The sequence below is a fragment of the Rhineura floridana genome, chromosome 12 (assembly GCF_030035675.1).
Source record: "Rhineura floridana isolate rRhiFlo1 chromosome 12, rRhiFlo1.hap2, whole genome shotgun sequence".
NCBI lineage: Eukaryota > Metazoa > Chordata > Lepidosauria > Squamata > Rhineuridae > Rhineura > Rhineura floridana.
The window spans coordinates 8,865,114-8,888,336 of NC_084491.1; the positions used below are offsets into that span (position 1 = coordinate 8,865,114).

At 47.0% G+C, this 23,223-nt stretch overlaps 1 protein-coding gene across 11 annotated transcripts in view; it reads left to right on the top strand.

The window, feature by feature from the left end:
- Nucleotides 1-23,223, top strand: part of ANK1 (ankyrin 1) — a 271,938-nt gene that overhangs the window by 96,713 nt on the left and 152,002 nt on the right. Inside the window, exon 1 of one of the 11 annotated variants that reach the window (XM_061592470.1) lies at nucleotides 19,322-19,375. The exons of the other annotated variants lie outside the window; for them this stretch is intronic. Coding sequence (XP_061448454.1) covers nucleotides 19,337-19,375 — 39 coding nt within the window. The 5' untranslated portion in view covers nucleotides 19,322-19,336. Of the gene's footprint in view, nucleotides 1-19,321; nucleotides 19,376-23,223 lie in introns of those variants that run through there. 11 annotated transcript variants of the gene reach the window in all.

Sequence of the window (23,223 nt, forward strand, 5' to 3'; positions counted from 1 at the left end):
ACCGCCAAACATTCTGGTGCTAAGTTTCCCTGGGACTGCAGGCACAATTGGGCCTCTGTTGTTGGCCAAGAGGCCTGGGGATGCTGGGAGACTGCACCTCCTGCCTCCCGGGACAAACAAGGGGGAGACCAGCCTGGCCCCATCCTTTGGCCAGCAAAGATGCTGCTCCTCCAGGGTTTGTTCTCCTCTACCCTCCATATTCTGTGTATGAGTGGGTTGTATGAGTGAGTGTGTGATTGTGTGTATATGCCATGAGTTTTATTATTTATTTTATTTTTATTATGTGCCTGGGCGAGAGGACAGTGTTGTGGGAGGGTGGACCAAAGGGGGCCCCTATTAGTGTAGTGACGGGTAATGGGAGGTATGGCGCTGTGAGTAGGACATGCCAGTTAAGGGGAACTCGCCCCAGACAACTGGTGGCTGTGACGTGTTCCGGTCCTCCTCACACCCACAGGATTGCTGGTAGTTCTATCAGCCAACCCTCGGATCTCCAGTTGCTGCTTTTTAATGCCAGATCGGTAAATAATAAAACCTCCCTCATCCATGACCTAATTGTGGATGAGGCGGCCGATCTGGCATGTATTACCGAGACCTGGGTGAGCGATCTGGGAGGTATTAATCTCTCCCAGTTGTGCCCACCTGGGTATTCGGTTCAGCATCTGGGTAGATCCGAGGGTCGGGGAGGGGGAATCGCTGTGGTCTATAGAAGTTCCATCCCTCTTGTTAGGCACCCTATCCAGATGGCTAATGGTCTAGAGTGTCTGCACATAACATTGGGACAGCGAGACAGACTGGGAATTCTGTTGGTGTACCGTCCACCCTGCTGCCCAACAGCCTCCCTAACTGAGCTGACAGAGGTGGTCTCGGATCTATTGTTGCGTTCCCCCAAACTTTTGGTATTGGGGGATCTCAACATTCATGCTGAGGCCGCTTTATCTGGAGCAGCTCAGGACTTCATGACCTCCATGACAGCCATGGGGCTGTCTCAATTTGTTACTGGCCCTACGCATGTGTTGGGGCACACTCTGGACTTAATTTTTGCCACTGGATTAGGGGATGGTGATCTGAGAGTGAGGGATTTTTCATCTATTCCTTTGTCATGGTCAGATCACCGCCTATTAAGGTTTAGACTTACACTGTTTTCTCCCCTCTGCAAGGGTGGAGGACCAATTAAGATGGTCCGTCCCCGGAGACTAATGAATCCTGAGGGTTTTCTGATGGCTCTAGGGAATTTTCCGGCTGATAGAATTGACGGTCCTGTCGAAACCCTGGCCATGCTGTGGAATACGGAAATGGCCCGGGCAGTTGACACGATCGCCCCGGTGCGCCCTCTCCGTTGCAGAGCTCAGTTGGCTCCCTGGTTTACTCCGGAGCTAAGAGTGATGATGCAAGAAAGGAGACGGCTTGAGTGCAAATGGAGGCGAACTCCCGACGGCTGTAATCATGCACTTGTGAAGCTCTCTACCAAACTCTATGTGAAGGCAGTGAGAGCAGCAAAGAAGCAATACTTTGCTGTCTCTATTCAGTCATCCCTTAACCGCCCTGCGGAACTTTATAAAGTTGTCCGGGGACTTTTACACTCTGGTCCCCAGGACGCAATAACACCATCAATTGCCCGCTGTAATGAGTTTGCGCGACACTTTCGTGATAAGATCATGAACATCCGCCGGGACCTTGACTCCATTATTGTAGCAGTTGATCCTAATGAGGTATCCAGAGCACAGTCTTGTCCTGTTTTATTGGATGAGTTTCAGTTGGTACAGCTCGAGGATGTGGACAAGGTGCTTGGACAGGTGCGGGCGACCACTTCTGCTCTGGATCCTTGCCCCTCATGGCTAATAAAAGCTAGCAGGAATGGAACAGCCGGCTGGGCCAAGGAGGTGATTAATGCCTCTTTACGAGAGGGAGTGGTCCCACCCTGCCTGAAACAGGCGGTGGTGAGACCGCTCCTAAAAAAATCCTCCTTGGACCCTGATAATTTGGACAACTATAGGCCAGTAGCAAATGTCCCATTCCTGGGCAAGGTTCTAGAGCGTGTGGTCGCTCGCCAACTCCAGGCTCTCTTGGATGAAACTGATTATCTAGACCCATTTCAATCGGGCTTTCGGCCGGGGTTTGGTACAGAAACGGCCTTGGTCGCCCTGTATGATGACCTCTGTCGGGAGAAAGACAGAGGGAGTGTAACTCTGTTGGTTCTCCTTGATCTCTCAGCGGCGTTTGATACCATCGACCATGGTATCCTTCTGGAGCGACTTACGGATTTAGGAGTGGGAGGCACTGCTTGGCAGTGGCTCTGCTCCTATCTCGGGAATCGTCTCCAGAAGGTGATGCTGGGGGAACATTACTCGAGTCCCTGGGTACTCCAATATGGGGTCCCGCAGGGTTCAGTTCTGTCCCCCATGCTTTTTAATATCTATATGAAGCCGCTGGGTGAGGTCATCAGGAGTTTTGGAGTGCGTTTCCAGCAATATGCTGATGATACGCAGCTCTACTACTCCTTTTCATCTTCCTCAGGTGAGGCTGTTGATGTACTAGACCGCTGCCTGGCCGCGATAATGGGCTGGATGAGAGCTAATAAACTGAAACTCAATCCTAACAAGACTGAGATGCTGTTGGTGGGAGGACCCTCTGCCCAGATGGTTGATGTTCGACCTGTCCTAGATGGAGTTACACTCCCCCTAAAGGAACAGGTACGAAGTTTGGGGGTCTTATTAGATCCGCTCCTGCCTCGGTGGCACGGAATGCATTCTACCAGCTCCGGCTGGTAGCCCAACTACGACCCTATTTGAGCAAGGAGCATCTTGCCTCAGTTATCCATGCTATGGTAACCTCTAGATTGGACTACTGTAATGCACTCTACGTGGGGCTACCTATGAAGACGGTTCGGAAACTTCAGCTAGTGCAAAATGCTGCGGCCAGAGTTCTCACTGGGACAAAGAAATTTGACCATATAACACCTGTCCTGGCGCAGCTGCACTAGCTACCGATATGTTTCCGGGCCAGATTCAAAGTGTTGGTTCTTACCTATAAAGCCCTAAACGGCATCGGACCGCAATACCTGATGGAGCGCCTCTCTCGCTATGTACCTACCCGTTCACTACGCTCGACGTCGAAGGCCCTTCTCCGGGTTCCAACCCATAAAGAGGCCCGGAGATCAACAACTAGATCTAGGGCCTTCTCGGTGGTGGCCCCCGAACTATGGAATGCCCTCCCAGACGAGATACGCCTGGCGCCTTCTCTGTTATCTTTTCGGCGCCAGGTAAAAACTTACCTTTTCGCCCAGGCTTTTTAAATTTTGTAAATTTTTAAATATTTTAATTTAACATTTTAAACTTAATATGATCTTAATTTAAATCTCAATGGCAATTTTATTAATGTTTTTTAATTGTACTATATATATATTTTTTTCCACACTTGCTCATATTTTAATTGTGATTTTATTTGTTGTACACCGCCCTGAGAGCTTTCTGCTATAGGGCGGTCTAGAAATGTAATTAAATAAATAAATAAAAATAAATAAATATTCCTTTGACCTTTTGTGTTGTGCCTTTAAGACTTCAGGCAGGGATCGATTACTGGCAATATCTGTGCTGTGTTTAGAACATTTGAGACACCCCAAGTGTTGTTGTTGTCATGATTATGATTAATTTCCCCTTGCTTGCATACTTTTTGCTAACTGTGCAGAGTGCCCATCCATCAGCCAGTGAAGGTGCAGCTGCTCCACGGCTTGCTTTCCTCTGCCCTCCCCATTCCTTTTTCCTTTGGTGTTGTGCCTTTTAGACCATGAGCTTGCACCTAGACACTGTCTTATCAGGCAATATCTGTGTTTAACATTTGAGACACTTCATAAGTGTTGCAGTTGTCTTGGCCCTTGGGATATTATAGATTCATCTGTAGCCCGTTGTGATGAGTTCGCTGGACACTTCCAAACTAAGAGCGCTTGCATTCGTCGGGACTTAGACTCCAATATTATAGCAGTTGGATTCAATGAAGCATCCAGACCACGGTCTTGTCCTCATTTATTGGATTAGTTTCAGTTGGTGCAGCTTGAGGATGTTGACAAGATCCTTGGACTGGTGCGGGCGACCACGTCTGTGCTGGATCCTTGCCCCTCTTGGCTGGTGAAAGCTGGCAGGACCGGAACCGCCGGCTGGGCCAAGGAGGTAATCAATGCCTCTTTGCGAGAGGGTGTGGTCCCTGACTGCCTAAAAGCGGCAGTAGTGAGACCGCTCCTGAAGAAACCCTCCTTGGACCCAGATAACTTGAACAACTATAGACCTGTGGCGAATGTTCCATTCCTGGGCAAGGTTCTGGAACGGGTGGTGGCTGGCCAGCTCCAGGGACTCTTGGATGACACTGATTATCTTGATCCGTTTCAATCCGGTTTTAGGCCTGGGTTTGGTACTGAAACAGCCTTGGTCGCCCTGTATGATGACCTTTGTCGGGAGAGGGACAGGGGGAGTGTGACCCTGTTGATTCTCCTTGATCTCTCAGCTGCTTTTGATACCATCGACCATGGTATCCTTCTGGGAAGGCTCACGGAGTTGGGAGTTGGGGGTATTGATTGGCAGTGGCTCCGCTCCTACTTGGTGGGTCGTCAACAGAAGGTAGTGCTTGGGGAACACTGCTCGACACCCTGGACTCTCCATTCTGGAGTCCCACAGGGATCGGTACTGTCCCCCATGCTTTTCAACAGCTATATGAAGCCGCTGGGTGCAGTCATCAGGAGTTTTGGAGTGCGTTGTCACCAGTATGCTGATGACACGCAACTCTATTTCTCCTTTGCATCTTCCTCAGGTGAGGCTGTTAACGTACTAAACCATTGCCTGGCCGCGATAATGGATTGGATGGGAGCTAACAGACTGAAACTTAATCCAGACAAGACCGAGACGCTGTTAGTGAGTGCCTTCTCTGCCCAGATGGTGGATGTTCACCCTGTTCTGGATGGGGTTACACTCCCCTTGAAAGAACAGGTTCGTAGCTTGGGAGTTCTTTTCGACCCTTCCCTGTCTCTTGAGGCTCAGGTAGCCTCAGTGGCACGGAATGCTTTCTACCATCTCCGATTGGTAGCCCAGCTACGTCCCTATCTGGACAGTGACGACCTCGCCTCAGTCGTTCATGCTCTGGTAACTTCTAGATTGGACTACTGCAATGCGCTCTACGTTGGGCTGCCCTTGAAGATAGTTCGGAAACTACAGTTAGTCCAGAATGCAGCGGCCAGATTGTTGACGCGGACCAGAAGGTCTGCTCATATAACACCTGTTTTGGCCCGTCTGCACTGGTTTCCTATTTGTTTCCGGGCTAAATTCAAAGTGCTGGTTTTGACCTATAAAGCCTTACACGGCATGGGACCGCAATACCTGGTGGAGCGCCTCTCCCAATATGAAACTACCCGTACACTGCACTCAACATCTAAGGCCCTCCTCCGAGTACCATCCCATCAAGAAGCTCGGAGGATGGTGACTAGAAATAGGGCCTTTTCAGTTGTGGCTCCCGAACTATGGAATGGTCTACCCAATGAGGTGCGCCTGGCGCCGACGCTGCTATCTTTTCGGCGCCAGGTGAAAACCTTTTTATACACCCAGGCATTTTAAAGTGTATTTTTACAGTATTTTATTACTATGTTGTATCCTGGATGTTGTTTGGTTCTCGTATTGTTTGTGTGTTTTTGTTTTTTGAGTTATTATATTTATTGTATTTATATATTGTGCCTGCTTTTACCTTTTATGTACACCGCCCAGAGAGCCTTCGGGTTTAGGGCGGTATAAAAATAAAATAAAATAAAATAAATAAATAAATATTATTAGTTTTCTATTGCCTGCATACTTTCTGCTAATTGTGCAGAGCCCCCCCATTTCCTTGGGTCCTGTGTGTGGATTCCACCCCACCCCCCGTCTCTAATTTCTGTTTTGGTTCCCCCTTTCTTCAGTTCTGTAAGTCCATCACCCTTTGCTTCCTTGAGCGTCTGTTTTCTGGCCACTGTTTACTCTCTCCCACTTTCTTTAAGCACCCTGTCTTTTAATATCCTCTTCCCCCAGGGCATAAATTACAAGTGTAGTGGAGAGGTTAGAGTGTCAGACTAGGACCAGGAATACTTGGTTCAAATCTCCAGTCAGCCACATGAAACTCACTGAACCAGCCACACTTTCTCTGCCTAGCCTTCCTCTCAGAGTTGCTGTGAGAATAAAATGGGGGTGGAGGACAGCCATAAACTACACCTTGAGCTCTGTGGGATAAATAGGAAATAAGTAAAAAATAGCCCCACTTCTGAACTTAAGTGCTGTGAGGTTGCTTCAGAGCCTCCTCTTTGATTTTCTTTCATCAGTACCTTTTCTCCTCTGCCCTTCCTTCAAAATTCTCTTTTTCAGTCTGCTGCCTTCTCTGTCTTCACCCTTCCTTTCAGCCTCTTTGCCTATACTCTGTAGGTTCCCTACATTCTTGGGCCTCCTTCTACTTCCCCATTGTGTGTGGTTTTTAACTCCAACCCAGATTGACAACTTTCCCTCCCCTCACAAAAGTTGGACTGCAAGCTGCTTGGTTCCACGAGCAGTTGAACATTCCAAGCCACTGCACCAGCTCATTCATTTGATCTCAGAGGCCTTACTCACCACTACAGGTGCATGGCAGTATAGGTGTGACTTTGGTGTCAGCAACAGCAGGTCAGGGACAAGAGCCAGCCCCTAGTATGGGAGGTTAGGGGACATGCTGGCCTGACCCACAATGACATTGCCCTTAGATAATGTACCAGCTGTCATAGTGTGTGGAGCTTTATCCTAGGAGGCTGGCTATTTTTAAAGCTAGGTTTCCACACTTTGCTGCCCGACCAGCTTCAGAATTTGTGTCAAACTGCAGGAAGGGAACTCTGTGTTTCAGGAAACAGACCTCCATGCCAGTAGCTGCCTGGCTCATTTAAAAGTTCATTTTTTGCCACTGTTAAAGTTGCTAAAAGTGGGAGATCAAGATGGCTGGCCAGAGACAAATATGTGGCGGTTTCAGCTGGCAGCAGGAGATGCAGAAAAGAAGCCAGGAGGTTGGGAGACAGCTCTGTTGGCTGCTCTCTTTCAGCTTCATTGAAAACAAGAGCTGACTCGCATATTGCAAGGCCAACATAGGATGCGTATTGCAAGGCCACACAACCTTTGCATGGAGATCAGACTTTGCCAACCTGGTGCCCTCCAGAGGTTGCCCTTTGCCTCAGGTAGCAAACTGTGTTGGATGGGCTCTGGCTGCATAAATGGCAGTGTCATCTCCTGCCCCTTGCTAGTTCCTGAAGAAACCCTGGGAAAAAACACAGAGTCCAGACATACATTTATATCCCCCCTTTTTTTGCTTACGGACATCTGGAGGGCACCAGATTGGCGAAGGCTGGTGCGGCTAGTTGTGTGTAACATTTTCTTGCACACACATTTTTCACTGTGTGTCCATGCTGGGGAAAACCTTTATCTATGTGTATGTGTGTGTGTGTTGCATGTGGCAATCAACATACAGAGTGCACATTAAATTATTTTCATGGCGGATATCGATGGTTGCAAGCCACAATTGCTATGTTCTACCTCCGTTGTCGGAGGCAGTATCCCTCTGGATGCCAGTTGGTGGGAATCCCAAGTGGGAAGAGTGCTCTTGTACTCAGGTCCTGTGTGCAGGCATCCCATCAGGTCTGGTTGGCCATTGTGAGTACAGAATGCTGTACGAGATGCATCCTGTTGGCATCTGTTTGGCCATTGTGAGAACAGGATGGTGACCCAGCAGTGCTCTTCTGATGTTCTTATGTTGCAAAGAAGGCCTCAAATGTCACAGTGACAATAAGCACTTATTTTCGTTTGGTGATCTTGGCAGGCTGCCAACAGGAGCAGCCCTAAAATTAGGCAGGGCAAGGCGGCAGATGCTGAGAGCGAACAGAGCTGGCTGAGCCATGCAGTTTGTCCTGTGGCCTCAAAGCCTGCTTGCTGCCCTAGGGTGCAGTGGAGGCCTCTGCCCCGTTGCCAGTGTTGAAGCCAGAGTTGACTTCTTGTGGCTTTGGTGCATGGAAAAGGAGAAGGGTTGGCAGGGCCAGGGCCTGAGACTGATCCTGTATCTTTAGGAGAACAGAGTCAGCCAAGTGCAGGTGTTCTTTCAACACTGTAAAAGGAAAAAACACCTTCTCCCTGCACAACTTTGAAAGATACAGAAGACCTCTTGGTTGCCAGGCCCAGCCTCCAAGAGGTCTTCTGTATCTTCAAATGTTGTGCAGGGGGAAGAGAGAATTCCACCTTGTGGTTTTTCCCATTACAGTGTTGCAAGAACACCTGCACTTGTCTGACTTTCTCTTCTCCTAAAGATACAGGATCAGTCTCTGGTTTTGAACCTGGCAACCCTATCTACCACTGAGGCATGGCCCTTCCCCCTCAAGCAAGCTATTAGCAAACTAGTATTCTACCACCCTCAGCCTCTTCTTATATGCAGTATAGAGCTGATCTGCTGTACAGGATTGCTGGCAGGATAACTGTATGTGAAATGCTTTAAACACTTAGGCTACATTTACACCATACATTTAAAGCACTATCAGCCATGGCTTCCCCCCAAAAATCCTGGGAGCTGTTGGGGGGGTTAAAGGAGACTCCTCTTCCCCTCACAGAGCAACAATTCTCAGAGTGGTTTAACAGTCAATCCCTGTTTCCAGGGAACTCTGGGAATTGTTCCTCTGTGAGGGGAATGGGGGTCTCCTAACAATTCTCAGCACCCTTCACAAACTACACTTTCTAGGATTCTTTGGGGAAGCCAAGGCTCTTTAAAGTGGCATCACAGCACATTTTAGATGTATGGTGCAGGTGGACCTTAGACTTCACTAGACAGTCACATTGTCAATTCTGTATAAGGCAGCTTTAAACATTCAAGTGCTGAAGTTAAGGAAAAATTCCAGTTATGGTTTTGACAATGAACAAGAATCTAAATATGTCTACCCTCTTTTGCTTGCATTTATCTCTTCTTGTGCTTTCTTCTCACTGTTGGGCTTTAATCTTTGCGGTTCTTTGGACAGAGTCTCCAGAGATCTGTCTGCCCGCCTCTCTCTTTTTGTTCACGTCTGCCACCCCGTAAAATCTGCTAAGCACATTAGAGGTATATTAAGTCAAATGTCCGTATCTAATCTAACATCATGTGCCTTTTTTTGGTGAATTCTGCTGATGAGAAATAAAACAGCAGTTGCTGATTGATACTTGCAGAGTAATTCTGCGGAAGCAAAGAGAGGGGGAAAAACCAGCACAAGACTCACCTCAAGGAAAAGACCTGCAGAGCAGGAAGCCATGAAATCCTGGCTGGGGATGGAATGACATTTTGCAGTGCCAAGCCCCACAACAGTGCGTTGAAGGCTGCTGGTTGCAGAGACGCCGTTGTGCCATTAGGGGGAATAGCTGAATTTTCTTGGTCTTAGGAAAATTACATGGAGCTAGAGCAGAAAAGCTGTATCAGAACTGACTTCTGTACAGTCAGAAAAAGCTGCTTGTTCCATGCTAGATCCATCACCTCCTTGTCTGTGAAAAAAGTACGGTGCTGAGACTGGGAAGGGCCGTAGCACAGCGGCAGAGCCTCTTGCTTGCATGCAGAAGGCCCCAGCTTCAACCCTTTGCACCCCCAGGTAGTGCTGGGAAGATCCCCTGCCCTGAAACCTTGAAGAGCTGCAGCCAGTCATTGCAGGCAATACAGAGCTGCACAGATGAAAGTCTGACTCAGTATAAGGCAACTTCCTGTGTCCCTACGTGGACTAAGCCAGGAGTCAGCCAACTTTGCCAGAAGGTCCTTTTCTCTAGGGACAATCATCAGATGCCAAATGCTTGCCAGAACAGGAGAGAGGAGTGTGCTTTGGGCTTGAAGGATGCTGTCTTCACTTTAGCTTTACAACAGGGCTTTTTAGGCACACACTAGATAGGATGGCATTTTTGTGGAGTAGTGGTTTGAGTGTTGGTCTACAACCTGGGAGACAAAGGTTCAAATCCCCAGTCAGTCATGAAGTTTGCTGTGTGACCTTGGGCCAGTCACTGCCTCCCATCCTAACCTAACTTGGATCGCCCTCAAGTTGATCCTGACTTAGGGCAACCCTATGAATAGGGATTTCATGGTAAGTGGTATTCAGAGGGGGCTTACCATTGCCTCCCTCTGAGGCTAGTCCTCCCCAGCTGGCTAGGGCCTGCTCAGCTTGCCACAACTGCACAAGCCAGCCCATTCCTTGTCCGCAACTGCCAGCTGGGGGGCAACTGGGCTCCTTGGGACTATGCAGCTTGCCCACGGCTGCACAGGTGGCAGGGCACGTAACCCCTGAGCCCCTCAGTGTGGGGTGATCTTTAGCTGGCCCTTGACACCCAGGAGACACAAGCAGGGATTTGAACTCACAGACTCTGGACTCCCAGCCAGGCTCTCCTCCCCACTGTGCTATATACGCCACCTTGAGATTCTTGGAGCATGTAAAAGCAGAATATAAATATAACAACAATAATAGATACAAGAAATGCAGAACTGATGGCAAAAATGGGGTCCCTGCTCTTAAGCTTCCCACTTGTATACAACCTCTGACACGACATACCTATCTCTTGATGCTGTTACGTAGAACAGTCTTCCCCAACCAAAAGTTTTTGGACTCCAGCTCTCATCATCCCTGGGCACTGGCCATGTTGGCTGGGGCTGATGGGAGTTGTTGACCATGGCATCTGGGGGGCACCCCGTTGGGGAAGACTGTTAAAGAGCAGAGGTGAACAGAAGGTAGATCCCTGGGTGATTTTCAGTTGATGGGCAAGCATTTCTGACTCCCAGTTGTTTTATGATGGCAACAACAAAATGGCCCCATCTTTAATGTATACTGCTCAAAGGAACAAGTCATCGGGGGGGGGGAGTGAGCAGGGGTGGACTTTTGTGTGGAAGGAGTGTAGTCTCAGCTTCTGGTACTCAAAACAAAACTCCTGGCTCAGAATTCTTTAATTTTGAGTGTATGACTTTTGCACCAGGCAGTGTTTTGTAGGCCTTGGGGTTAAGGACATAAGAAGAGCCTGTTGGATCAGGCCAAAGCACTCTCACAGTAGCCAGCCAGGTGCCTCTGGGAATTAAAAACCATACAGCGTCTAGCAGAGTGCATGACGATTGCTACAACAGACAGAAAAGCAATTTAGTGGTCCGCTAAGACCCTTTACAAGAAGGACTGTTTGGTCCAAGTTCGGCTTAAAGGTAAAGAACCCTAAGAAGGGAGAGCAGCCTGCACTGGGCCAGATGCATTTGCAGTCCCCAACTGGAATAGATGGATGTCACAGGGTTCTATAGGGGTTTGTGGCCTTTGAACTCAGCATCTGTGTCTGGGTTGCCGAGTGCCTGCGTTTTGCTGCAGTCCAAAAACAGGGGAGGTGACGTGCATGCTAAGTGCAGCATCTTGCACAAGACAAGCATCTTGTGGCTGATAAATTTCTCTGCTTCATGAAAGAGGGTGGAATTCTCCAGAACCTTCCCTTATCAGCTCAGCGCAGAGTAATTTGGGCTGGGTGGAGCTGTCAGGTGATGGCTTCAGTCTCGGCTAAAAGGAAGAAGCCTGAGTTGAAATGCTGTGAGTCCATTGCATTTTACAGCATCTAAGTGCTCTGATGGATGCCGCTGGTGTGCTTTTTATTGTTCCCTAATCCAAAGGCTCAAGGACTGTGGAATGAAGTTGTCACTTGCAGGTGACTTGGAGCTGGAACTGACAATTTTTGCTTCTGGTGCTTTTCCTTCCTTCCCTCCTTTCTCATGGTCTACAACACCCTTCCCCAACCTGGTGCCCTCCAGGCCTCTTGGACTACAACTCCTATCACCATTGACCATTGGCTTGGACTGCTCTAATGACACACTCTGACAGATAATGCCTGGGTCTCTACCCTTCACCTTCCAGAATCCTCTAGGATCCCCCTCCCATTGTGAAGACCAATGTTGGTGCTAGGGATGTGCTAGAATTCAGATTTGGTGCTGAATTTTCCATTAATGTGTTTATTATCTATCATTGCAGATCGGATTTTTATGTAGTAATTTTCCGGGGTTATTTTCCAAAATGGATTTTTTTTTAAAAAAAATCCACTTGTAAACTATTGATATTAAGAAAGATAATTTAATTGATATTTCCTTTCATAGTATGGATACTAATATCTATTTTTGTGAAGAAAAAACTGGATCAGCAAAAGCAGCAGATAGCAGACAAAGAATGGACTTGAATCGATACCAGCCTGTTTGGTCGATGGAATCCTTCTGAACTGGCACTGGCCAGCGGATCCCACCCCTGGCTGGCACCTATGCATGCCCAGAGAGTGTTGCTTACTAAAATGTTCAGTGTTGTCAAGAGATTAAAATGCCAAATTGTTTCCATTACTGATTCCCTGGAGTGCCTTCTCCTTGCAGAGAGTGACTAGCTCAGGGAGTCAATCCCCAAAGGTGGTCTGGCTGTGGCTGGCTGATCTTCATTGGTGGAAGCCTCTTCCTTCACCTCGTGCTCCTGCTGCTGCAACTTGCAAGTTGGAAGGGTCAGTCACATGCTGGGAAAGCCCCTGGAGACCTCCTGCCAGTTTGTGTGTGTGTGTTACAAAATTCTTGTGAAAATTCTTCAGCATTTTAGTGTGGATTTCTCCTAATAAACACAATTTTGTATGCAGTTTTGACTAATGTACATACTTTTAAAAAGCCATTTTCTTCTAATATAGCACACTTTTGTTACGTTATTTTTACTAATATATTCATTTTTATGCAATTTCCCCATAAAGTATGCAGTTTTGTAAAAATTGGTTGGAGAACTGCGTCACAAAATTCGGATAAGTGTGAATGTCCAAGGATTGCTGTGTTTCGGTTCTCATATTGTTTTGGAAAGTGCAAATTTGATAGATTATGTTTTAAATGCGAACTGAATCAAATTTCTCCCCCATCCCTAGCAGGAAAACAGCCTGAGCTGGATGGGTCAACATTCTGACTCAGAATAAGGGAGCTTCATATGTGATTTATGAACTTTGAATCTTGTACGTGCAACCATCTTATTCCAGGTGATCTCTTTTAGCCTGGGACAAATTGGTCATATCAACCAAGGCAGGTTTTTACCATGCACAGAATTTTACCACATACTAGCTACAGGTGTGTGGTAAAACAATTGTCCTACATTAATCTCATATACTGTGTGTGTGGTCTACCTAAAGCAGCTTCCCAGAGTCCACACTCCACTGCGAGACTGTAAGGATCTTGATCCTGTCCTCTCTGCTAATTTTCTACCTTCTCCTAATCGGCATGCTCACTTAGACCTGTAGAGAAAAAAGATAGAGGGACACCCAGTGTTCCAATCTGATAACAAAGGAGAGGACCTTTTCAGTTGTGGCTCGCTGTTTGTGGAATGCTCTCCCTAGTGAGGCCCACCTGGCACTTTCACTGACATCTTTTCAGTGCCAGGTGAAAACTTACACCCCCACACCAAGGCTTTTGATGGGCTATGATGATGTTGTTTGCTGCCAAGTTATTGGGAGTTGCGCTGTGCATTTGTAATGAACAATCTTGCATCGGTAGCAATCTCAGTAAGGGGTCGGGATTGCAGTTCAAGATTGATAAGGAGATAGTCAGGAAATACCTAGTTAACCTAAATGAGTTCAAATCTCCAGGGCCTGATGAACTGCATCCCAGAGTATTGAAGGAACTTGCTGATGTACTCTCGGAACCTCTTGCCATCATCTTTGAGAAATCCTGGAGAACGGGAGAGGTGCCGGAGGATTGGAGACGGGTAAACGTCATCCCGCTCTTTAAAAAGGGTAAAAAAAGAAGATCCGGGGAATTACAGGCCGGTCAGTCTGACTTCAATACCGGGAAAGATATTAGAACAGATAATAAAAGAGTCCATTGGCAACTATCTAGATGACAATGCTGTGATTGGTAGGAGCCAGCATGGGTTTGTCAAGAAAAAATCCTGTCAAACTAATCTCATCTCTTTTTTTGATCGGGTCACTAGCTTAGTAGATGGTGGAAATGCTGTAGATGTCATCTATCTAGATTTCAGCAAAGCATTTGACAAAGTCCCCCACAACCTTTTGATTAGCAAACTGGTCAAATGCAGACTACATGGAAATACTGTCAGGTGGATTCACAACTGGTTGGAAACCGTACTCAAAGAGTGGTCGTCGGTGGCTGTGCTTCGGACTGGAAGGAGGTTTCGAGTGGAGTGCCACAGGGTTCTGTCCTGGGGCCGATACTCTTCAACATTTTTATCAATGACTTAGATGACGGGGTGGAGGGAAGCCTTAGGAAGTTTGTGGATGATACGAAACTGGGAGGGGTAGCTAACACAATGGAAGACAGGAATAAAATCCAAAGGGACCTGGATAGACTAGAAAATTGGGCTAAAATTAATAAAATGACATTCAATAAAGACAAATGCAAGATTCTGCATTTAGGCCACAAAAACAAAATGCACGGGTACAGGATGGGAAATACCCAGCTTAGCAGTAGTGCGTGTGAGAAGGACCTTGGAATTGTAGTGGATCACAAGTTGAACATGATCCAGCAGTGTGATGCTGCGGCAAAAAAGGCAAATGTGGTTTTGGACTGCATAAACAGAGCTATAGTTTCCAGGTCGAGGGAAGTAATAGTCCCACTATATTCTGCATTAGTCAGGCCTCATCTGGAATACTGTGTTCAGTTCTGGGTGCCTCATTTTAAGAAAGATATAGACAAGTTAGAGCGGGTTCAGAAGAGGGCGACGAGGATGATAGCCGGTATGGAGAACAAGTCTTATGAGGGAAGGTTGGAGGAACTTGGCATGTTCAGTCTGGTGAAGAGAAGGCTGAGGGGTGACATGATTGCACTCTTTAAGTACCTGAAGGGCTGTCACATAGAGGAGGGTACAGATTTGTTCACTGCTGCCCCAGAGGGTAGGACTAGGTCTCATGGTTTTAAGTTGCAGGAGCGTACATTCAGATTGGACATTAGAAGGAACTTCTTGACAGTAAGGGCAGTTTGGCAATGGAACCGACTGCCTAGGGAGGTGGTGGGATCCCCTTCGCTGGATGTCTTCAAGCAGAGGCTGGACAGCTATCTGCGGGAGATGCTCTAGCTGTGGATTTCCTGCTGTGAGCAGGGGTTGGACTCGATGGCCTACAAGGCCCGTTCCAACTCTATGATTCTATTCTATGATTCTATGAACTGCATGTGTTTTGTGTAAATTTGTTGTTATTTAGTCAACTTGTAGTTGCCTGTTACCCGACTGTCTCCAGGTAACTTACAACATATTAAAAACATAGATGTAAATGCACAATACCATAAAACAAAACAACACCCATAACAGCCACAGGAAGCTTTGGCAGCACACTAATGCAAAAACATCATCGTCTCAGTCTATCAAATGCCTGGGAAAAAAGTCTTTACCTGGCACTGAAAAGATGTCAACAAAGGTGCCAGGTGAACCTCGCTGGGGGCAGCATCCCACAAATGGGAATCATAATGTACAGGGCCGGCCCCAGGCATGCTGGGGCCCTTGGGCACCAGCCTGCCCTGGGCCCTGGCACCCACACACATGCCCCACCTACCTACCAGGTGGGCAGAGGAGCGGGAGGTCGGGCAGGTGAGCGAGTGGGCAGGGGGCGGGATGGTGGGCGAGTGAGTGAGTGGGGGCGGGGGAAGGGTGAGCGAGTGAGCAGGTGGGGGAGGGAGAGCAAGCGAGCAGGCGGGGAAGGAGAGCGAGAGAGAGAGCAGGTAGGTGGGCGGGGGAGGAGAGCGAGCAGGCGGGTGGGTAGCTCCATCCCTGCGATCTGCGGCAGGAAGCCCACCGTGGAAGGGGAGCGCTACTCCCCCACCATAATGAGGGGCCCTTCAGGGGCTCCTGTGGGCTGCGGGACCCTCGGCCAGGACACTACCTGGCCACCCTTTGGAGCTGGCCCTGATAATGTACTTGCTTAGTTATGGTTATGCTCTTAAATATATTGTAAGACCTTTTGTTTGTGCTTGGAGACCTTTTGCGTAACAAGCAACTAACAAGTAATAGTAGTAGTAGTAGTAGTAATAATAATAATAATTAAAAAGTCTGTTATTATTTTTAATATTTTAATGTATTACCCCTGCTTCACCCTAAGCTTCCAGGGTGGGTTACAACAATTTAAAATACATCCTTAAAAACAGTTTTAAAAGAATCTTGAAGATAGGGTGGGTCCTAAAAACATACATCTCAGGTATCAAAGGCCAGGGTAAAGACATACCAGTGACTCGTACGCTGACTCAGCCATTGTGCCCCTGCTCTTAATGTTTCAGGCTGGTTTATTAGTCCACCTTTTTATTTTTAAGGGAGTCCACTTAGATTGATTCATTTGTTCATTATCATATTGTTATTGTTTGTTGTTATTGTTGTTGTTGTTATTACTGTTACTATTAGAAATTAAACTGTGGTTTCCAGTTCTGGTTTGGATGTAAACAAGCCTTGTAAACCAGCCTACAAAATTTTCTGCCAGCCTGCTGGGGGCAGAGGAATCTCTCCTGCAGCAGCTTTGCTGCATTTTAATGCTGTGGGTGGGGGTGGGGGAGGAAGAGGGACACCCCTTCTTCTCTGCCAGTCAGCTCACTCACCTGCATGAAATTCCTGGAAGACATTGGATACCAGGCGAGTGCCTAAGTGCAAAGCTGAGATAAACCATGGTTTACTGTGGCTGTTGGTTGCCCAGTTTTAAGATGTAAGAAAACAATGGTTATTTTGAACCAGGAAATGATGGAGGGAACTGGATCATGCGAGGAGAGGAGGGAGTGTATGAGGTTTCCTATAGTTTGGTTGTGAACTGGGCTTTTCTATAATGCAAGGATGGGAGTCTGCGGCCCTGCGGATGTTACAGCTCCCATCATCGCTGGGACCGTTGGCCGTGCTGGCTGGGACTGATGAGAATTGGAACCCAACAACATCTGAAGGGCCAGAGGTTCCCTATCTATAATGTGATAATACTAAACACATCAGCCACAACACAGAGCATTGGGTTGTATCTAACTAAGTTCTGCTCAGAGTAAACCCATTGAAATTAATAGACCTAAGTTAATAATGTTTATTAATTTCAGTGTTTCTACTTTGAGTAGAACTTAGTTATATACAACTAGAGATGGGCAAATCTGTCAGTTTCAGTTGCTCTCAGGTTCTCATTTTTCCAATATTATGTTCTCCACATTTCCATGTCAGTTTGCGATTATTATTTTTTTAAAAATCATGAAACTCGATCAATATGTTAATGTGGATTTCTCCTATAAACATATTTTGTATGCAATTGTGCCTAATATACACTTTTGCTAAGCAATTTTCCCTAATATAATGCATTTTGTATGCATTTTTGCCCAATAAATGCATTTATAATGCACACTTTACCTTAGTAGATGCATTTTTGTATGCATTACTCGGCTAGAGAACTGCATTGCAAAATTCGGAGAAGTGCAAATTTCAAAAGATGGCTCTTTCTTGGTTTGCATATTGTTTTGGAAAATGCAGATTTCCTCTTTAAATGTGAACTGAATTGAATTTCTCTTCCATCCCTAGATACAACCCATAGCAGTTGAAGATAGTTAAAGTAGTGTATGATATATATATATATATATATTGCTTCGTCTGAAGTATACATGCATTTCCTTCATCCAGCTAACCTGGTTTATATGTCACATTAAGAGCCTGTTCTCTTATCCCAGCACAATTCAGTTTCCTGAGGGAGCTTCGGTTCAATGATCTCCCCCCACCCAAAAGCATTTGTATATTCAGATATTGAGGCATTGCTTGCCTGTGAGATACCCTTAAAGAATTTTCAGTCTGCTCAGATGTTCCTCTCTGGAATATTTATTTATTTATTTAAAAGTATTTTGAGAACTGCTTAATATTTTTAAAATGTTTAAGTGGTGTAGAACATTACAAATCCGTGTGAAAATACTAAAACAATACCATAAAAACAGAAATAAAAATACCGTATAGATGTTCAGTGGTACAGGGGCCAATTATATAGCTCAGATAGGCATCTGAGTAAAGGAAACTCTTATGATGATGATGATGATATGATTATGATTATGATTATTAACATTTCTATCCCACCTTTCCTCCACGGAGTTCAAGATGGCATATGCAGTTCTCCCCCTCTCCATTTTATACTCACAACAATCCTGTGAGGTAGGTAAGGCTGAGAGAAGTGCCTGGCCCAAAATCATCTAGCGAACTTCATGGCTGTGTGTGGGATATAAATCCTGGTCTGCCAGATTCTAGTCCAATACTTTAACTACTGCATAAGACTGGATGAATAGTTTGCTGCTGCTCCTTTTGTTACTGGTTGTGTTGAAATGATTTTTTTTTTAAAATTGATTCTGATGTGGTTTTTATGTTGTAAGCTGCCCTTTCACTTTTTGGCAAAAGGTGTTATACAAATTTCTTAATAAAACCCCCACAAATGAATAAAACCAGAGAAAGTCAGCACAAAAAGATACATCTTTACAAGATGTCTGATGCCAGTAATGTTGGCTGTTCACCTTTTGATTTGGCTTAACCTACAGATATGCCCATAGATGTTGCTGTGCCGGACCTGAAATGCAGCCATCCTTTGAAATCCTTGCTGTTCTGAACTTTGCAATGCAGTTCTCTAATCAAACACTGTATACAAAAATGTGCATATTAAAGGGAAAGTGTGTGTGCAAATGCATATATTAATGAAAATAACATGCACTATATTAGGAAAAATTTGCTTGCAAAATTGGGTACATTAGGGGAAATTTGCACAAAAATGCTGGTGCATTTTCATGAGGATCAAACTGATGTGGGGAACTGGACTTAAGATTTGAGAAATGAGAACTTGAGAGCAACCAAAATGGACAAGTTCCTCCCTCTCTATTTGTGCTGCTGAGTGTCCCCTTGATGATGCTTCTTCGTATTACTCACAGGAAAGAGCTGGGAGGGTAGGATTTGCTCCCACCTCCGTTAGGCACCAGAATGCCTTGGACCACCCCTGTTTTGCCCATGAAGAGATTGCCACCCGTCAATTCCCCTGCCTGCTGGCATTCCCCATGCGGCCCTGGCACCAGCCTCTCTGCCGACCCACACCCCCATGGATTGGCAGCCTACAGTTTGTTGCTGGGAGGCAGCTATTAAATATCCCTGTCTGACATAATGATGGGGAGAAGGGAAGGAGCAACAAGACGAAGCAGGAACATCTTCCATTAGCATCTGGCTCACCCTGCAGTGGCCACACCGGCAGGAGGAAGGGAGCCTGTATTTTTAGACAGGCTGCAATGAAACTTTCTGGCTCACCCAAAGGTGGGGAATAGCGAAGGAAGGACAGGGAGAGTGAGAGAGATTGAAGTCAGGCTCAGGTTTCGGCTCAAGCGCTGGGCTATGGCAGCACGACAAGGCAAGTCGGCTCCAGACTTTGCTGTGAGTATACAACACCTTTCTCCCTTGCACAACCCCCCCAATCCCCTCTGTTTCCCCCCTTCTGCTTTCTGTCTCTAGTTCTTGCCCTGGAAAACACCTGCTACCAGACTTCATCAGCGATAGCATCTCAGCCCTCGGAGTACAGTGTGTGTGTGTGTTGGTGTGCATGTGTTTATGCGTGTCTCATGGGCAGGGGGAAGCTCACTGTGCTGATCGTGGAGGTGCGAGAGTCAAGTCTCTCTCTCTGTTCCGAGTTTGGCATGCTGGGTGGCTCTTTCTCCACTGCTGAGTTGTCTAACAGGCCTCTGGGGCTGAAAATTTCCTCCTGGGTCTGTCCAGTAGTTTGAACCCCAAGAACAGCACTTGGAGTTAAGTCCAGGGGTGGGGGTCATGGCGGAAGAGTCCTGTCCTCCAGTAGATAAAAACATCTTATGAGCTCTGAAAACCATTTCCGCACAAGCAGCTGTATTCCCCCCACAAGTTCAGAGAGCCAAGCACTTAATTCACTTGAATCTTCTGCTCTTTCCACCATCTCTCTCTCCCTCTCATCCTGTGGAAAGCCACGCTTGCTACTCTAGACAGAAAAGCCTGTCTTACTTGGCAGCCTGTTCCTGTAAGCTTGAGTGATGGCATGCAGTGGGGATCTCCAAATGGGCCTGAGCCGCTGTGCTGGCTGAACTGCAAGCCATCCTGCCCCTGGGGTTGCCCAGCGCCAAATGAGAGACATCCCTTTCCCCCAGGCATTGCAGAGAACTCAGAGGCAGGAGAGATGTTTGGTTTGCATTAAAATGACCTAATTTGCAAAACGCACACCTCCGAATTTTGGAGTGCAGTTCTCCAAACGTGAGGTGTACAAAAATGCATGTATTAAGGGAAAGGCTGCATTAAAATGCATGTTAGTGAAAAATAACACAAAAATGCATTCCGGTAGGGAAAATGGCTTTGCAAAAGTGTGTCTGTTAGGCAAAATTGCATATAAAAAGGTATATGTTAAGAGAAATTTGCATTAAAATGCTGATGAGTTTTCATGAAGGCTCTTCTTTTAAAATTGGAAATGATCTGGGAATGTGGAGAACTGAACTTTGGACTGGAAAGAAACTGTGATAAACAGCAATGGGCAGCTTCATCCATCCCTAGAGCCTCAGACCTGCCCTCTCCACAGTGTTCTAGCCTGCTGCGAAGTCTCCTGGACAGGGTGGGGCCAGGCTCTCTCCGTCTCTTGCTTTATGCCAGGCTCTGGAGAGACTCGGAAGCAGCCGGAGAGATTCTTGCCATGGCTGCTGTCGAGGCCAGCCAGAATGTGCAGGACCCTTGGAGATGGCGGTGTCCCGTAGGTATGTAAGTGAAAGACTGATTGTTGCAGAGCAACCCGGCATGGAAGGGACCTTTCTCCCACCTTGGCCATCATGTGACTCCATGATGCAATAACAATACCAGGGTGTCACACCTGCCAGCATCTCACAGATGGCATTAGGGACATTCCCCTGGGGACATAGAACAGACCAAGGATCCCTGCCTGAGAACTCCCCTCTCCCCCGCCACACTTGCATGTTGCTACCTGCTCTAGGTATTCACTCTGCAACAGCCTGCCCTGCCCTGGCTTTGGAAACAAGGCATGGGGCCGAACTAGATGTGATGTGAATTGTGTGAATCCAATGAAAGTGCCTATTTCCCCCCAAAATGTAAGTAGCAGCTCCAAGGGCACATGAGATGTGCCTGAATTGCAGGGGTGGGGAGGGGAAGTTTAATAGTTTCCCTCCCTGCCATTGCCCTGAATAAATTGAACCCACCCACCCTGAAACTGCTGTTTGAGTCAGGAGAGGGCCTCTGTGAGCACCAGGTTAGTAAACAGATCAGCACAGCTTTCTTTAAAAAGTAAAATAAAAATGTGATGCTTAATAGGATGTTGAGCTTTGCAGTAGATCCGGTTGTAGTTATTAAAGAACAGCTGCAACTCTGAGACTCACAGATTTGTCCTATTTTGATATGCAATTATGGCGGGAGGGAGAATCTTAAGGGCTGTAGCTCAGTCACAGAGCAATTTGTGTTGCATATGGAAGGTCCCAGGTTCAGTCCCCGGCATCTCCGGGTAGGGCTGCGGGAGACCCCAGCTTGAAACCCTCGAGAGCAGCTGCCAGTGGCAGGTGTGGCTCCATGTCAGCAGGGGAGTGGAATCCACGCTGGGTTTTAGTCTGAACCTTCAAGGAGCTGCTTCAGCTCCTTGACGGCTCCTTGAAAGTTGGGCCTAAAACCCAGAGCGGATTCTGTTGCCCCACCAACATGGAGCTGCCGGTTGCCACTGGCTGCTGCCAGTCAGTGTAGACTATACTGAGCAAGTGTGTGCATCCAGGTGGGGAGCCTCAGGCTATGGGGTAGAAATGTGGCCTTCCAGGCCTCTGTGTCAGGCCCTCAGGACTCCCCAGTCCATGTTCCCTCCCAGCCACACCCTCTCTTCCTAGGCCACACCTCTCAATGGCCTCGCTTCACACCCTCCTTGAGTGCTTTTATCTGGCTAGAAAGCATCCTTGTTCCCTTGCTGGATGGGGGTGTACAGAAACCAGCCTACTGTACAAAGGTAAAATTTCCATTTATTGCTCTGCTCACTTTTGCTTTTTGTCCTGCCCGCTAATGGCATGCGGCCCCCAGAAGATTGCCCAGAAGGGAAGGTGGCCCTTGGGTTGAGAATGATTCCCCACCACCAGTGTGCATACTCCCAACATTTTTACACACACACCCGGCAACATAAGGATAGTGATTTACTAGGGACCAGCAACAGAAAAGGAACACTGTTCCTGGAAAACAGGGACGATTGGAGGGTTATGTATGCAGAGACATTCAGACGCAGACTGATGGGTTTACTTCTCTGAGAGAGCCAGTGTGGGGTAGTAGTTAGATTGCTGGGCTAGGACTGGGGAGATGCAGGTTCAGATCCCCACTCAGCCAATAATTTGGGCTGGTCACACATTCCTTCTCAGCCTAACCTACCTCACAAGGCTGTTGTGAGGATAAAATGTGGGGGGATGCAGAAGGCTGGGGAGTGCTAGGTTAAAATCCTTGCTGAGCCATGAAGCTCACTGGGCAACCTTGTCCTAGTCATTCTTGTTCAGTCTAAAGGCAGAGACGCACTCACAGTTCTGACAGTTTCAGTGCATCAGTCAGACCCCGCCCCTTTTTACTGTAAAATCTGTTGGGATCAGCTTGAGTATTTTATTTTAAATTTGCTTCAAAGGGATTTTGCAACTGATCGGAGATCAAACTGTTCCCACTCCGGGTGCGGCCAATGGAAATGCTTTGCTGTAGGTGGCTAGTGTGCTCACAGCCTAACCTCCCACACAAGGATGTTACACATCTCAGTGCACATGGGAAGAAGGGACATGCAATATGCATGCTACCATGAGCTTCTGGAGGGCTGGGTGGGATTAAAAATCCCCCTCAGAGTTACAGCTCTGGTTTGGGTTTATGGTAGTGAGAAGAAAAACAGGGTTGTTGGTCAGTCATCCTGGAACAACAAAGGGCCATTTTCTGAATGACCCAGAGAGGTTTGGATTGGTTTATGCCAAATGTTAATTAGAGAGGGTGAGGCTGCCATTTGGTTTTTCTTCCTCATGCACCCAAATGTCTTTAGCTGGTTTCAGAGGAATTGTTTTAGGAATTGTTTTGCAGTTGTTTTGTTTTAGGGAAGGACCGTAACTCAGTGGTAGAACATCTGCTTTGCATGTAGAAGATCCCAGCTTCAGTCCCTGGAATCTTCAGGTCAGTGGCAGCTGGTGGCTCCAGGTCAGTGGCGGCAGTGGAATCTGCACTGACTTTTAGTCTGAACTTTCAAGGAGCTGTCCAAGGTGCTTCAG